The 15,472-nt window shown below is 38.6% G+C and overlaps 1 protein-coding gene across 5 annotated transcripts in view; it reads left to right on the forward strand.

The window, feature by feature from the left end:
- LNX2 (ligand of numb-protein X 2) overlaps positions 1-15,472 on the forward strand; it is a 79,570-nt gene that overhangs the window by 61,738 nt on the left and 2,360 nt on the right. For 4 of the 5 annotated variants that reach the window (XM_035003637.1, XM_035003639.1, XM_035003640.1 and 1 more), the window contains 5 exons: positions 1,357-1,725; positions 5,233-5,373; positions 8,837-9,014; positions 11,792-12,023; positions 14,906-15,064. In XM_035003637.1, coding sequence (XP_034859528.1) covers positions 1,357-1,725; positions 5,233-5,373; positions 8,837-9,014; positions 11,792-12,023; positions 14,906-15,064 — 1,079 coding nt within the window. The remainder of the gene's footprint in view (positions 1-1,356; positions 1,726-5,232; positions 5,374-8,836; positions 9,015-11,791; positions 12,024-14,905; positions 15,065-15,472) is intronic. The other variant, XM_035003642.1, reaches the window with a different exon arrangement.

A 15,472-nucleotide genomic window follows, 5' to 3' on the forward strand; every position in this document is an offset into this window, starting at 1 on the left:
AGGATATTCCACAACCCACATCACAGAGATGATATGAAGCTACATACTTGCACATGGCTATTGCTGGATTTCGGCCAGATGTTTGTAAAGTCATTTGATAGATGAGAATTTAAGATAGAAAAATAAAACCCTAGAGATAAGTGGCTTTTTAGCTGAATAACCAGAAATGATGAGTTTTGACTAACAGATCCATGTCAGGCTGGTTTTTTAGGAGCCACCTTGAAGTTCTGTTCTTGACCCTGTGTTATTCAACTTTTTAATCAAGGATTTGGATGGCGACCAAATGCACAGATGTTGCAAACTTGGGAGAATAGCAAGTCTGTGTGTGATAGCTATGATAGTTGATGCCTGAATTTTAAAAGATGTCAACAGGCCCAAATCAACAAAATTCAAGTTAGTAGTGCTCAAAACTGTCAACCCTAGATGAATAGGAAGGGGGAAGGCCTTCCTTAACATAGATTCATGTGAAAAAGATTGAAGGATTTGGGTGACCACAAACACCTAACCCAGAGCCTGCCACATAACCAATGCTCAGAGAATGTTGATTTCCCCCTCACTGTTGTTTCAGACAGATGAAGAGAGGAATTCTAATTGTGATAAATACTAAGAATTGTGCCAACCCCTTCCTCTGACTAGATGAATAATGGAAGCTGGGTGTATTTTCTTAGTGATGTTACATGTCCAAGGTCAGTCACTGTACTCATTTCAGGGCCATAAGGTTTAGTAAATAAATGTTCTGTGAGTACTGAGTTACGTTTATTGTATTAGATATTACACTTGAGTGCTGAACACTTAAGAGTGAAACTGTAATTACCTGCTTTTCTTTGAAGTAAAAAATCACTGATCTGAGATCAGGTTGTGTATCTGGAATGTCCTTAAAATAAAACTCAGTGTATTTTTTCCAGCTTAAGTGTTTTTCATTTGGAAAAGCCACTTCAATCCAATAGAACTTCAGTTTCTGTTCTACTAGAACTAGTATTTTATTAGCCCTTGCCATATGCTGTTGCTGTCTCTGCATTCTCCTCCTGGTCCCGTGAAGTGGAGAGTAAACCCATCTCACCTCTGAGGGGACACTCAGACATCCGTCCCACTAGCACGTGGCAGAACCAAGGACTCTGATTCAACACTATCACTGAAGCCTGAGATGCTAACTGCCGTTCTCTACTTCATGCTAGTCATTGTGAGTGAAGCTTAGGAACTGTGTATTGTAAAACATCTTTGGAGTGCTTTTCTTTGTAAATAATGACTGTGTGTCCTTTTCCAAAGTTAGTTTCTTTTGGAAATAGTATATAAACATTTCTACAAGTTGAGAAAATAAAAGATCGTCACACTTCGGTCATAATTCTTGTCTTCCAGGTCAACAACTGTAACATCAGCAATGTATCTCACAACTATGCCAGAGCCGCCCTCTCCCAGCCCTGCACCACGCTGCACCTTACCGTGCTGCGAGAGAGGCGCTTTGGGAACCGGACGTACAGCCACCCCGATGGGAGCTCTCCACGGGAAGAGGTCTTCCACGTGGTCCTTCACAAACGGGACTCTGGTGAACAGCTTGGCATTAAACTCGTACGAAGGACCGATGAGGCAGGCGTTTTTATTCTTGACCTGTTGGAGGGGGGGCTGGCTGCACAGGACGGAAGGCTGAGCAGCAATGACCGAGTGCTCGCCATCAATGGACATGACCTGAAGCATGGGACCCCTGAGCTTGCCGCCCAGATCATTCAGGTACACGCCAGATGTTCTTTCCAAATGCTCAGCCTTTATTACCGTATATCGATGTCTGTTTTCATAACATGAGAGTCCCCGGGATATTTGATATTTCATGGGGAAGCCAAACATGGCTCCGAAATCCTTCAAAATGCACAATAGTATAACTTCATTGCAGGTAGAATCCTTTCTGGAAAACTGTATCCCTATGGACGTTCAGCCTTGCTCTTTACATACAGTGAAGGCTCTACATTTTCACATGGGTTTTTCATTTGCTCCCTGGGCTCCGCCTAGGCCCGGACATAAAAACGGGGCTGTCCACATTTAACAGGTGAGATAAGCGAAGCTTGAAGGAGCTGTGGCTCCAAAGTTCTTACTTGTAAGTACTTACAAGTACTTACTTACTTGTAAATCTTACAAAGATTTCCCTCTCTGCTTCAGCTCCATCCAAGTGGGGGAAAATAATTTTTTATTAAGAATAACTCTTTATAGTGCCTTTTTTTTTTTTTTAAAGATTTTTATTTATTTATTTTGAGACAGAGAGAATGAGAGACAGAGAGCATGAGAGGGAGGAGGGTCAGAGGGAGAAGCAGACTCCCTGCAGAGCAGGGGGAGCCCGATGCAGGACTTGATCCCGGGACTCCAGGATCATGACCTGAGCCGAAGGCAGTCGCTCAACCAACTGAGCCACCCAGGCGCCCCACCTTTTTTATAAAGCATTCAGAGCATTTCAAACACATCGTAACTTGTGTTCTCAACAGTATATATACTGTTATTATTGGAAAAAAAATTTTTTTTCAATAAGAGCATTAATATAGATAAAGTAGAAAATCATCCAGAGCAGATCTTCTGGTTCTGTAACCTGCCACAGCATTTAACGATATGGGTATCTCCTACGGTGATAAAGTTGAAACAAAGATGTGTGTGGTTTTTTGTTTTGTTTTTTTAAGTAAACACAAGAAAACACTCTTACATAAAGGAAATCAAGCATTAACATAATCGAGCATCAGGAATTAAAGTAGGTTGATAGTCACTGAGAAATGTGTGTAGTAGACAGAATTGAATAACAAGATTTAAGCTACTGTGTAAGAAAACCCAATCTCAATCCCATTTAACTTACTCCTTTTCACAAATTTTTGGTTCATTATAACCATAAGAACACATACACACACACTTGCGCGCGTGCACGCACACACACCCCCCCCCACACACCCAGTAGCCATATTGCATTAGGAGGGAGATTCAGGCATTGGTCTCATGTCACAGACTTGAGGTTTAAAAAAATAGGATACAGATTCCTTATAATATATATAATATCAAATATATTGCTCAAGTTTCTTTGTGAAAAAAACTAAATCTTACTGTTTTAGATTCTAAAAGTAACATGTACTGGATGTCTAATGAAGACAAAATACAGAAAATAAAGTTAAAATCACATTCAATCTAAACTTCATAAGAAAGTGACGTTAATGTTTTGGAGAACATTGTTACATTTTTCTGTACAGGCCTGCAAATAAATAGGTACATATTTACATAGATACTGACACGTGCATCTTGCACATTCTCAGTTTGCCAACCTTTCTTTACATCAGGAGTGTTGTGGACTTCTTACCTTGAAAATAGACTCATCGTGATAGAGCTGTATAGTAGGCATGTTGTACTAAAACTTATTTAATCATTCCCCTGTTGACCGACTTCAATGTTTTGTTTTCAAGTTTAAGACATTTTGCTAAACTTCCCTCTAGAAAGATCATACCAATATATACTCCCAGCAATAGGGCATGCCACTTTTTTATGAAATACAGGTATTGTCATTTAGGCATCCTGCATTTTTCAAAATCTTGACTTTAACAGAATTCTTTTGTTGTATTTGAAACCCTGAAGTGTTAGATGTGCTGTCTATTTAAAACTAGCCTAAACCGAAATGTAGAACCATCGTTTAAAGCTTATATGTCCACTTCCATCACATGCCCAGAGTTTTGTCTTTCAGGAAATCAAGAAAGATCAGGGATTTGTTTGTTAATGTTAATGGGTTTGCATAAGCAGCGGCCTTCCAACAAAGCTGAATTACTGATTATAGAGTATTTGGTGGTGGTGAGTGTTAACGCAATAAAGCAAACAATTCTGTACATTGAAATGAGATCACAAAGGGGCTCCTCACCCTTCACACTGTGTGATCTAATAATTGGAAGTGTCAGGATCTCAAATATCAGGATTCTAAATGTTCTACTTTGGCATTTACCCGTTAGATCAAGTCCCCAGACTCTGGCCACATGTGAAGTGTTACTCTTTCAGTTATTTTGAAGAATTATCTGAAACTGGTTTAATGAAATGCTTGAATAAGTAAATGATTTTTAATAGGGCCTTAAGATTGGTTATCACTTGGGCCCCTGGGTGGCTCAGTCGGTTAAGCGGCTGCCTTCGGCTCAGGTCACTCCTGGGATCGAGCCCCACATTGGGCTCCTTGCTCAGCGGGGAGCTGCCTTCTCCCTCTCCCTCTGTCCCTCCACCCTGCTCTTTCTCTCTCTCTCTCAAATAAATAAATAAAATCTTTTAAAAAAATTGGTTTTCACTCATTTTCCAACTTGAGAACTGAAAAGGGAGTGCTTTCTTAACAGTATTGACTATAATCATGGGGGAGGGTTCTACTTTCCACCACAGCTTCTTGAAAGCAGGCTGTCAGATTTTACCGTAGGAATAATAGTAGACTTGAGAACTTGTAGTCATGACCAAGAATTAGCATCAAATAGATCAGGGCTGTACATTAAAAGCAAAGATAAAATAGCTTTAAAAAATACAATAGATGTGAGTCTGTGTTTCAGATATAGATCTATAAATACAGATAATGGACCTCTAAATTCAAGGTGGTAGTCATAACCTCTAAAATAATTTAACATAACATTTATGTGTGTGTGCACGCGTGTGATATATATACGCACACAGTATGCAGTGTATATAAATACTAATCTCCTTTTACAGGACCTTTGTTATCATTCTTTTCAGGACTGTTTAAGCTGATATCCTATTTTTAATTTAAACCTGTAGCAAGCAGAAACAAAGCTGTACATAGTTTCATTGATTATCACTCTCAAAGCAGCCACCCTGGAATTTATTTCAGAAGTCACAAAGGGTTCTAATCCAGTTTTGAATCAGTTCTTCCTTTTATCTTCTTTCCTTTGCTCTCTTTCTCTCAGTGCCAAGGTCAGTCTTGCAGGGGAAAGAAGTACGGAAAGACAGTTACCCTTCAGTTACCCTTTGACTGCTTTGCTTTGGTTATGTCCTTGGTATTTCCAGGGTTAGGCAAGGCCTACCCAAGAGGCCTGTGTGTGGGTGTTTTAACTGCAGAAGTTTTAAAGCTCCTGAAATGAACTCCCTCCCCGCCCACACCCAGCAGGTGCCTGCAGTCACCACTCAGGTGAGGCTCTGGTACAGTGATGAAAGTGCACTGAAAATTACACTCCCTATAATTTTCTAAGTGAGAAGCATTATTAATGACTGGTGGTTATGTATGTGTGTTTTCTCTAGGCTAGTGGAGAGAGGGTGGATTTAACAATTGCTAGACCAGGGAAATCCCAGCCTGGTAACCCTGTCCGAGACGCAGGAGCTCAGAGTAGCAGCCAGCATCATGCACAGCCGCTGTATAACAACAGACCCAGCTCACATAAGGTGAGGCGTTGTGTTTGCATGTTTTCATTCATCTACCCTCAAGGGTCCTTGTTACAAGCTGGTAAGATTTAAATGAGGGCTGTTACTCTGTTGGAAAAGGTGCACTCAAGTGTTTGGGAGGTGAAATGTGGATTGGGCTGCCTGGGGAGTCACTGTACGGTCTCAGTTCCTCAGCCAGTAGGGGTGGTTTCTTAATAAGAAGTTCCCTCTGCCAGGTGATGGATGAGAAGTATTTGGTCTTCTAGAAGAACTTCTTTGTTTGGTCCTCCTTTAAAGTGGGATTTATCTTGGTTTGCTCATTCAAATGCAACAATTGGTTATGTGATTGTAAAAGCATAACGAAGACAATGATCGACAAGTCCATACTTAGCAGTTGGGCAGGTTGCCCACAACAACAGAATTCTCTATGTGAATATTAAGCATAAATCATACATTCTGATAGGGTACATGCAAAGCATGTAAAGCATTTCTCTTTACGTTATAGCTTATAGGAATACTACCCTAAATCATTTTAAATTCCCTTATGTTGAGCTTTTTGCTGCATCTTTACTATTGCACTACTTTTATAATATATTCCTGGGTCATTTATCTATGCTAAGAATTTTGATGCTGTCTCACTTCAGATGTAGAAATCAGTAGAAATCAAAAAACAGGGGTACTTTACTGTGTTCTCAGTATTATTTCCTTCATTTGATCTTTCATTTGAACTCAACTTCCACTAGGCCAGACATTTTAAAACAATGCTGTTTACCAACTGTGTGAAAATTGCACACAGGAAACTTCCTATAGTTTTTAAGTAGACCAATAAATAAGTTTTTATGTAGTAAAGCAATTTAATTTTACTTAAGGAGAATGACTTTAGAAGCTCATATTTAGCTTAAAGTGGATTCTTAATGTAAGTACAATTTGAGAGAGTACCTCTGGAATGTCACAGGTGCCCAAGAAAGCATCGCTTAAAGGCACAAGTGTTTTCGGCCCATTGGGTTTATCTGGTTTTCTGAGCTGAAGTATAGACTTGTCACTGGTCTTTGGTTCACTTAATACTTCTAAGAAATTATAACCACAAACTTGTTCTTATTTTTGAACAGAAGATGAAATGTGTGAAGGAAACCTCTAATTTTCCTTTCACAATGATGGCTATGAAAAGCAGTTATTGTTTCGAAAAGGAATTTGAATAGGAGTTGTTCATATAGCTGGTCCTTGCTTTGCAAGTTACGTATATATACATATTCCTAAAGAATTATAATGTAAGGCAAAAGTTGATCATTGAATCTTTTATATCAATGAATTCTACAGTAATTTGAAATATGGGTGTCCGAAGACACTATAATTTTAAGACATTTTAAAAACTAATCATTTCAACATTCATATAGAGAACTGTTTATCTCATTTTATTTGTTTTAGGCACATATATTTTTCTTTTTACTAATTCTTATTCTTTAATTTTATGTGGCAGTGTTTTAAATAGCAATGCTGAATTCTTATTCTAGGTACTCTACAAACCTGATTGGTTGGAACAACCACATGAAATGTACTTTTAAGCATTAATTTAACAATTTAATGTTAACATATAGCATTTGTTATGCCAAGTCCTGATTTAGAAAAATAAAGGTCTCCTAGGGAAAACAAACACAGATTCACCAAAAGAGCCTGTTCAGAGGATAATCATTGTTAAAAATTAAAGTGCACGTTAGTCTACTACTAAGCCTCTGCATAACTGCTTGGATAAACATTCATACAGTGTTTAGCCCTTAGAAGTTTCCGTGAAGTGTACCAAGTGTAATCTGTGAAGTTTGGCTAAGATGCATACATCTCAGCCATATAGAGGAATAAAACAACCACCTCTAATTGATTAAATACCTGACAGCCAAAACTGTTGAAATAAATGTACTCACCACTGAGTTTACCTGGATTGTCTTCATAATAACGTGGGTCTTGCCCAATTTTGAAGGATGCTAACATAGATGTCATAAGGCTAGCATACCGCCTTTAGCTGTTTACAGGTTTTCTATGAGGTCAAAATTCTAGGAACTCTAGGCTGTTGACTATAAGTAGTTCCCTTAATAAAATTTTAAGAGTATAGGTTCCAGGACCAGAGAAGAGCAGGTGCACCTACAGCTCCAGGGCTTGATTAACAGACAGGTACCTGTCCGCTCTGAAGTAGTGTCACTAAAGGAAATGTTATAGTTCTATAAATAGAATTCATCTAGTTCTATTGTTGATATTGTTAATCGTGTTAATAGTTATTATCTGTAATATGCTCTTATAGTTGATAAGTGTTAGGAACCTTTTGAGACATTAACTTCCATGTTACATTTAAGGGGTTAGTGCCCTTGTAGTGTGGATGCATATAACCAGTATATACGTAGTGCATCGTGCTGTATGCACATACAGAAACCATATATGAATACATGTATATGTATATACACATACTATATATGCGTGCGTATATAATTTTTTTAACTTGAATCAGTTCAAATCCGAGTGTAGTCACATATAGCTGTATAGTGTGGGGCAAATCACAAAACAGCCTTTCTAAGGCTGTTCCCTCATCTGTAAAATGGGGCCAACAATAGGATTTACATTCAGGACCATTGTGAAGATTAAAATGAAATAATGCATGTAAAGCCATTCGCTTTACACATATAGTAAATCTTCAATACATGATAGTTACTATTGCTGTTTTAATGTTGATATTGCATATGTACACCTTGTTTTTTATTGCATTCTAATTAAAAAGAAAGGTGATGTTTTAAATTCTCCTTTTTTTCTAGGAGTGTCTCCATAAGTAGCAACAATAACTGTCAGTAAAAATTGCTTTTTCCTGAGAGCATAGTTTGTTGGGAATTTTTTCTCTTCATTAATGAAAAAATTCAGTTATCTCATATCCTTATAGCTTTCCATGAAGGTTTTGAAGATCAATTTGCACCTGTTTCATGATTGAGCATTCTGATAATCCTCATGATTAAGAAACAGAAGATAGATCTGTAGCTTTTTTCTGGCAGTTAATGAAATCCTCACTTTACTTTTGTTCTATTCTGTCAACATTTCTTTCAAAGAATGGAAGAGAGAGATGGAAATAAAATTAATTGGCTTGTCTTCAGAATCAGAATGCATTCAGAATAAATTCATTATTTACTTTCGTAGAATTGATCATATCTTGGAGCCCAAGATAATTATACAAATGATGTGCTTATTTTATTTTGACTTCCATATGTCAACAGTCCTGAGTTTTTTCCGTTCCATAAATAGTCATATGAAAATACAGCAGTCCAAAGTTTGAGATTGTGATCCCCAGTGTTTGGTGTCGTGTTTGCACCATGAAGAACTGTGTATTACTTATATAGTAAGTGATTTTAAAAATGACTTTATCATTGCCATGGTACTTTTTCCTTCAGTTTACTTTACTTTACTTCAGCTATGTATTATGTATTATCCAATAAATTTTCCTCTCATGTGTTAGGATCTTACCCAGTGTGTTACATGCCAAGAAAAACACATTACTGTAAAGAAGGAACCACACGAGTCCCTGGGAATGACAGTGGCTGGGGGCAGAGGAAGTAAGAGTGGTGAACTGCCCATCTTTGTGACCAGTGTGCCACCTCATGGCTGCCTTGCTCGTGATGGCCGCATCAAGCGAGGTAAGATAGGGTCAGGACCAGTTTCGCTACCTCTTCTCCCTTCATTCAGTTCATGTTTTAAAAAATAACAAGTATCTACAAAATTTGCTGTTAAACAGGACTTTTTTTAATCCTTTAAAATGTCCCTTCCATATGTAAGTGTAAACCCCTCTATAAGGTTAGGAAAAGGCCTAATGTGAAGGAAAGTTGCTGCAGTTTGATGAGGTCTCCATTATTTTCTAATGTTTACTCAGATCATTGGGTTATTTTATGTTGGAAAAGACCCTCTAAAAGATTAACGCTTCCCATATCCTGGCAGACTGGATACTCTGAAGGACTATCTCACTAAAATAACAGATGTTACTTATATGATAAAGTACCTATGTAGGAGGGGTCTCACAGAAGAGGTAGAGTGGAAGACAATCTTAATAAAAAGGCGTAGTTTTAGGGATTAACTCACTCATAATTTCACATTCCCTGCCCCCCCTACCCCCACCAGTACTGTACAATTTGTAGAGGTAGGGGTGGTAGTAGTGAAAAGAGCATTCTCCATACACTTGGTTTGTTCCTATGGGAAAGTGAGTCTTAAAAGCTATTTTTCTAAGAATGAAGTTGGATCCCTACCTCCCATCATGTATAAAAATTAACTTAGAGTGGATCCAAGACCTAAAAGTAAGAGCTAAGACTTTTAGAAAAACACGAGCATAAATCCTCATGACCTTGGATTAGGTAATGGATTAGTCGGTGGTTTTCTTAGATATGACATCAAGACACATGCAACACAAAAAAGAAAATAGATAAACTGGACTTCATCAAAATCACAAATTTTTGTGCTACCGAGGACACCACAAGAAAGCAAAAAGATAGTGAAAGTGAAAAGATAACCCACAGAATGGAAGAATGTATTTGCAAATCATTATATCTAACAAAGGACTCCTATCTAGAGTACATAAAGAATTCTTTTTTTTTTTTTTTAAGATTTTATTCATTTATTTGAGACAGAATGAGAGAGAGAGAGAGCACATGAGAGGGGGGAGGGTCAGAGGGAGAAGCAGGCTCCCCGCCGAGCAGGGAGCCCAATGCGGGACTTGATCCAGGGACTCCAGGATCATGACCTGAGCCGAAGGCAGTCGCTTAACCGACTGAGCCACCCAGGCGCCCTAGAGTACATAAAGAATTCTTACAATTCGGTAATAAAAAAGACAATCCAGTTTTTAAATGAGCAAAGGATCTGAATAGACATTACTCCAAAGAAGATACACAAACAGCCAAAAATCACATGAAAAGATGCTCAGTGTCATTAGATATTAGGAAAATGCACATCAAAACCACTTCATACACAGTAGGATGAACATAATAAAAAAGACAGTAATATTGTAATATTAGCAAAGATGTGGAGAAATTGAAACTCTCAGACATTGCCAGTGGGAACATAAAATGGTCCAACTGTTTTGGGTAATAGTTTAGCGGTTCCTCAAAAAGTTAAAAACAGGGTCACCACATGACCCAGCAATTCTGTTCCTAGAGAGATGAAAATGTACATCTCACCCAAAAACTTATACATTATTTTTCATAATAGTCAAAAAGTAGAAATCATCCATATGTCCACTACCTGATGGATGGATCAACACAGTGTATTATTATGTCCATGCAATGGATGTTATTTGGCCATAAAAAGGGGTGAAGTATTTAAAAAAAAAAGGAATGAAGTATTAACACAAGCTACTATATGGATAAACCTTGAAAAGATTATGCTAAGTGAAAGAAGCCAGTCACAAAAGACCATGTTTGGTTGCATTTATATGAAATGTCCAGAATAGGCAAATCTGTAGAGACATAAAGTAGAATAGTTCAAGTTTGCTCAGGACTGGGGGCGGGGGGTGCGCAGTGAGATGGGAAGTGACTGCTAATGAATACAGGGTTCTTGGGGGGAGGGATCTAAAAATGATGTGTGACGGTTACACAACAATGTGTTTGTACTAGAAACCAAAAATTGTATACTTTAAAATGAGTGGAATGAATTATACCTTCATAAGGCTATTTTTTTTTTTTAAATGTTATTTGCCCAATTGTGGAATTTAGGGTAATTTTATTTGTTTTCCAGGTTTTCTGCAATGAGAATGTTTTGTTTTCATAATCTGAAAAATCAGTGATGAATTGGGAGAGAAGGACTTTCCATAGACTTTCTTGGTACCTACAAAACTAATCTTTTCCTTCCTAACCTTTTATATAATCCTCATTGCCCTTTTTTTATTATATTACTTGGCAGGGCAACAAACACTTTTTTCTCTTCCTCAAGCAAGAGAAGATGTTCAAATCACAAGTTTCATTTCTTTGTGTAGGCCCAAGGATCTCTTCTCTTTAAGTATTCTTATATGTTCGCGCTGAGCAAACTATGTAGGGCTATCTTTATGTATAAAACTGCGTAACTATAAGACAGGATATATTACAAATTCATTTCTAAGAGCAAAGGATCAAATAATTTTTGAGCAGAAAAGAACTATAGAAATCACTGAAGCCCAAAGAAGAGAAGTGAACATGCCCAGGTCCTACACATAGCAAAACTAGGTCTAATGATTTGGACTTCCTGTCGAATCACAGTGCCTCAAGCTACACTTTTTCCTATATATGATGAAATTATCTTAAAGTTTTGAGTTGTTTTGGAATGTTTTCCATGAATTGGATTTTCCCTCGGTATCGTAACAATGACAGAGAAGTGAAAAAATTACAAATAACAGGATGTACAGGGAAGATAATGACTTGGTAGCTCATCTCATTTTTCTTGTTCATTTGGACAGGTGATATATTGCTGAATATCAATGGCATTGATTTGACCAATTTAAGTCATAGTGAGGCCGTTGCTATGCTGAAAGCCAGTGCCGCATCCCCTGCTGTTGTCCTGAAAGCACTTGAGGTCCAGATTGTTGAGGAGGCATCCCAGGCCACCGAAGAGCAGCCCGGCACCTTCAGTGAGAATGAATATGATGCCACCTGGTCCCCATCATGGGTCATGTGGCTTGGGCTTCCAAGGTACTGACAACGTTTTGGTGGTTTCATGGAATAATCGTAGTGACAACCTTTCTCAGTGTGTAACACGGTAAATTCACTCATCCAGGGGGGAAAAAGGCCCTGGTCAGAGATAAAAGTGGCAATGGCGTATCAAGTTACAAAAGAAAATGGTATTTTTTTCTTAGAATATTATATTTTAAAAGGTAAATTTAAGGGGTGCCTAGGTGGATCAGTCAGTTAAGCATCCAACTCTGGATCTCAGCCCAGGTCTTGATCTCAGGGTCGTGAATTTAAAAAAAAAAAAATTTTTTTTTAATTTTTAAAAAATTAAAACATTCTTAAAAAATAAAGGTAAGTTAAGGTAAGTTTAATAATAAGAACTAGGCTAAGAAGACTTATTGTATCTGTTTGTAAAAATGAATAAAGCCGTTCTGTCCATTCCTATTACGGTTCTCAAGTGGACCAGCCATGTGCAGTCTCTTGCTTTAGAAAAGCTGTCATTTACCACCATGCATTCTGATACGTGCTTAGACTTCATGTGCACTTTTCACCAGAAAAACCAGGTCAAAGTGTGGGGCCTTTCCCTACTCCAGAAGCTTTTCCAAAACCCCTTTCTTAATCTTTTTAACTCTCCCTAAAAAGGCAGGATGTAAAACTCGGTTTTTATTGGACGTTTAAGCGAAACCATTGGTGTTCAAGAATAGGTGCCCCTCACCACCTTAGTGAAGAGTTCACTGCTTCGGGACTGTCACCTGCCAAGACATTCTGCAATTGGTCATTGTCTGGTCCTGAAAGTGCAACCTCCTGAGGGTTGTGTAATTTGGTATTGAGATAGGAAGAATGTGTATTACTGTCTTTGTTTCCAGATCACTTTAGATTCTTAATGTGTAGAGGAATCCTAAAACTGAACTATGATGAAACATTTTGACTCTTGAGCCAAGTATGAAAATGACTGATTTTTTAAAATAAAAATACACAGTAGGAATGCCAGTTTCTGAGCCATCTAGCTTCATTTGGATGTAATTTGTAATAACTAGCAGTTGTATAGTTCTATATGATTTACTAAAGAAAAGTACTTTCACATAAAGAATAGCAGAGAAAGCAAGGATGAGTGGAATTCATTTGTCAGTCATCTAACTTTCTGACTTGTCCTCTTGGTTGAAAAAGACTAAAAAGGCCTAAAACTGTAATAGACTTCATGTCTCAGGGACCTGTAGGGATCGATTCAAATGGTTGCTAAGAAACTGCAGACGTGCTACCTAATGGTGAGGTGTCAGCCATCAGAGGGAACTCATTTATCTTGTTAAGTACGCAGCCCAATACATTGACCTGTCCCTTGAAACCTAGCGTGTCAGGAAGGCCCCCTCCCACACCAGTGGGTGAGAAGTGGTCTCCCCTGCTGCGCAGTGGCCGCGCACATGCGCACCGCTGCTGGTGGCCAGGCAGACCCTGGCGCTGTGCCGCGCTGGGGCTCCCTCTCTGGTTCTCATTACCTCGTCTTCCAGGCTAGCTTTGCGGTTAGCACTTTACCTCTTGTCTTCAGAGCATTTTCGGGTGTACCAGGAAGACTAATGAATATTTCAGATGAAAAATACACAGGAGAATAAAATCAATTTTGGGGTCCACCCATATCAAAAGAGTATCTGTCAGTCAACGGTCACTATTCTGTGGAGTCTTGGGGGTCTTCTGTTGTGTGCAGACCTGTATTCACAACCACATGTCAGAAGGGCCACGTGTCAGAAACCTCCTTTAAGCAGGTTTCACATCACATACGGTAGCAGCTCTGCTCTTTCTGAAAAGGGAGGTTCTTCCTCTGCAGTTGGCTAGGGCCGTACCAGACAAAACAGTTACTTGTTTTGTGTTGTGTTGTTTTGATTGTTTTTTGCAGAAGATTCAGAATCATGAAAATAACCTATATCGTCTCTAAAATACCAGGCTGATGCCTTTGACCCTGCTCTATGCCAGAAGCCTTTTTAAAAGCCCTTTCTTACTGGTGAGCTAAGAAACTGGACCAGATTAAAAGTTCTAGCATTTCATATATCGCTTACAGAATTGGCTTTATTAAGAAATCTTTTTAATAGATTAAAAGCAGGAAACCTTGCCTTAGATGACTAGATCCAATTTCATCTAAAAATGAAAGATACTTCTTTCATATAAAGAGATATTTTTTCTATATCATTTAGGTGGGGTTTTTTTTCTATTTTTATTTTTAAGTTTTTATTCATCAAGCTCTAATGTGTCACATCCTCCAACTGACAGTGGCATTTTAACTGAAGCGTCTCAGTGTCCCTGGTTAAAAATAAAAAAGGGAAGGGGGAAAGGAAGAGGTGATTTTCATTAGTGTTTTCTAGATTGAGTTCTCTATTTTGTCAATCATCTCCCTTAAAATGAGTGCATTTTAAGGGAAGGAGGAAAGAACAACAAATAACTCCTCGCATAGATTAAAAAGAAAGTTTTCTATCTTTCTTTCATTTGAGTGCTGAGATTAGCCAGACTGGATCCCTTCTGTACCACTGTTTTGTAGATACAAACTCTGTAGATACAGACGGATATCCGAATTGAGGACATTGTTGACAGTGCAGGGGGCAAACGTAGGCACAGAATCATTTTATACGACTTTCTGTGGTGTAACCTGTAACCAGGTGTGTTTAGCTCTGTGTGTGTGTGTGTGTGTGTGTGTGTTCACTTGGGAAAAGAAGACCGGAAAATGTTGGAGAAATTCCAGTCTACCTTGGACTGAGTCTGTGCTAGAAAATGGGTTGTCAGAGTAATGTGTTCAGAAGGAAATAAAGTAGCCCTTTTTCGTTTCCCCGCAGTGATCAGTATGGAGTTACAACAACAAAGGTGAACAGGGTGTAAAGGCCTCCACACTAACTAGTTCTGGATCTTTGTGTTCGTTGTAGTGCCCTTCATAGCTGCCATGATATCGTTTTACGAAGAAGCTACTTGGGAAGTTGGGGCTTTAGTATTGTTGGTGGATATGAAGAGAACCACACCAATCAGCCTTTCTTCATTAAAACCATCGTCTTGGGGACTCCTGCTTATTATGATGGAAGATTAAAGTGAGTCTTGTGATAATCAGATAATGTGATTTATGTTTATTGTGATGGACACAATCTTGACCAGGGGTCAGCTCCAAACCCAGCCTTTGTCCTTCCTCGTCAATCAAGTTTTCCCGGAACATGGCTGCATTCATCTGCTTACACATCCTCCATGGCTGCCTGTGAGCCACAGTGGTGATGTTGAGTCATTGTGATGGAGGCCATGCGGTTCACAAAGGCTGAAATACTTGTTTACTAACTGGCCCTTTACAGAAACAATGTGCCGGCCAGATCTCTACTGAAGCATCACTTTGACTATCTTGCTGCTTAAAAATAGCCCCAGATGTCTTGCAAAGTAGAAAATACACCCTCACCATTGACAGCTGATGATTAAGTGAAACTGTGAATTTCATGCTAGACAAATCTCCA

The sequence above is a fragment of the Mirounga leonina genome, unplaced genomic scaffold (genome assembly GCF_011800145.1).
Source record: "Mirounga leonina isolate KUSES-001 unplaced genomic scaffold, KU_Mleo_1.0 Mir_127, whole genome shotgun sequence".
NCBI lineage: Eukaryota > Metazoa > Chordata > Mammalia > Carnivora > Phocidae > Mirounga > Mirounga leonina.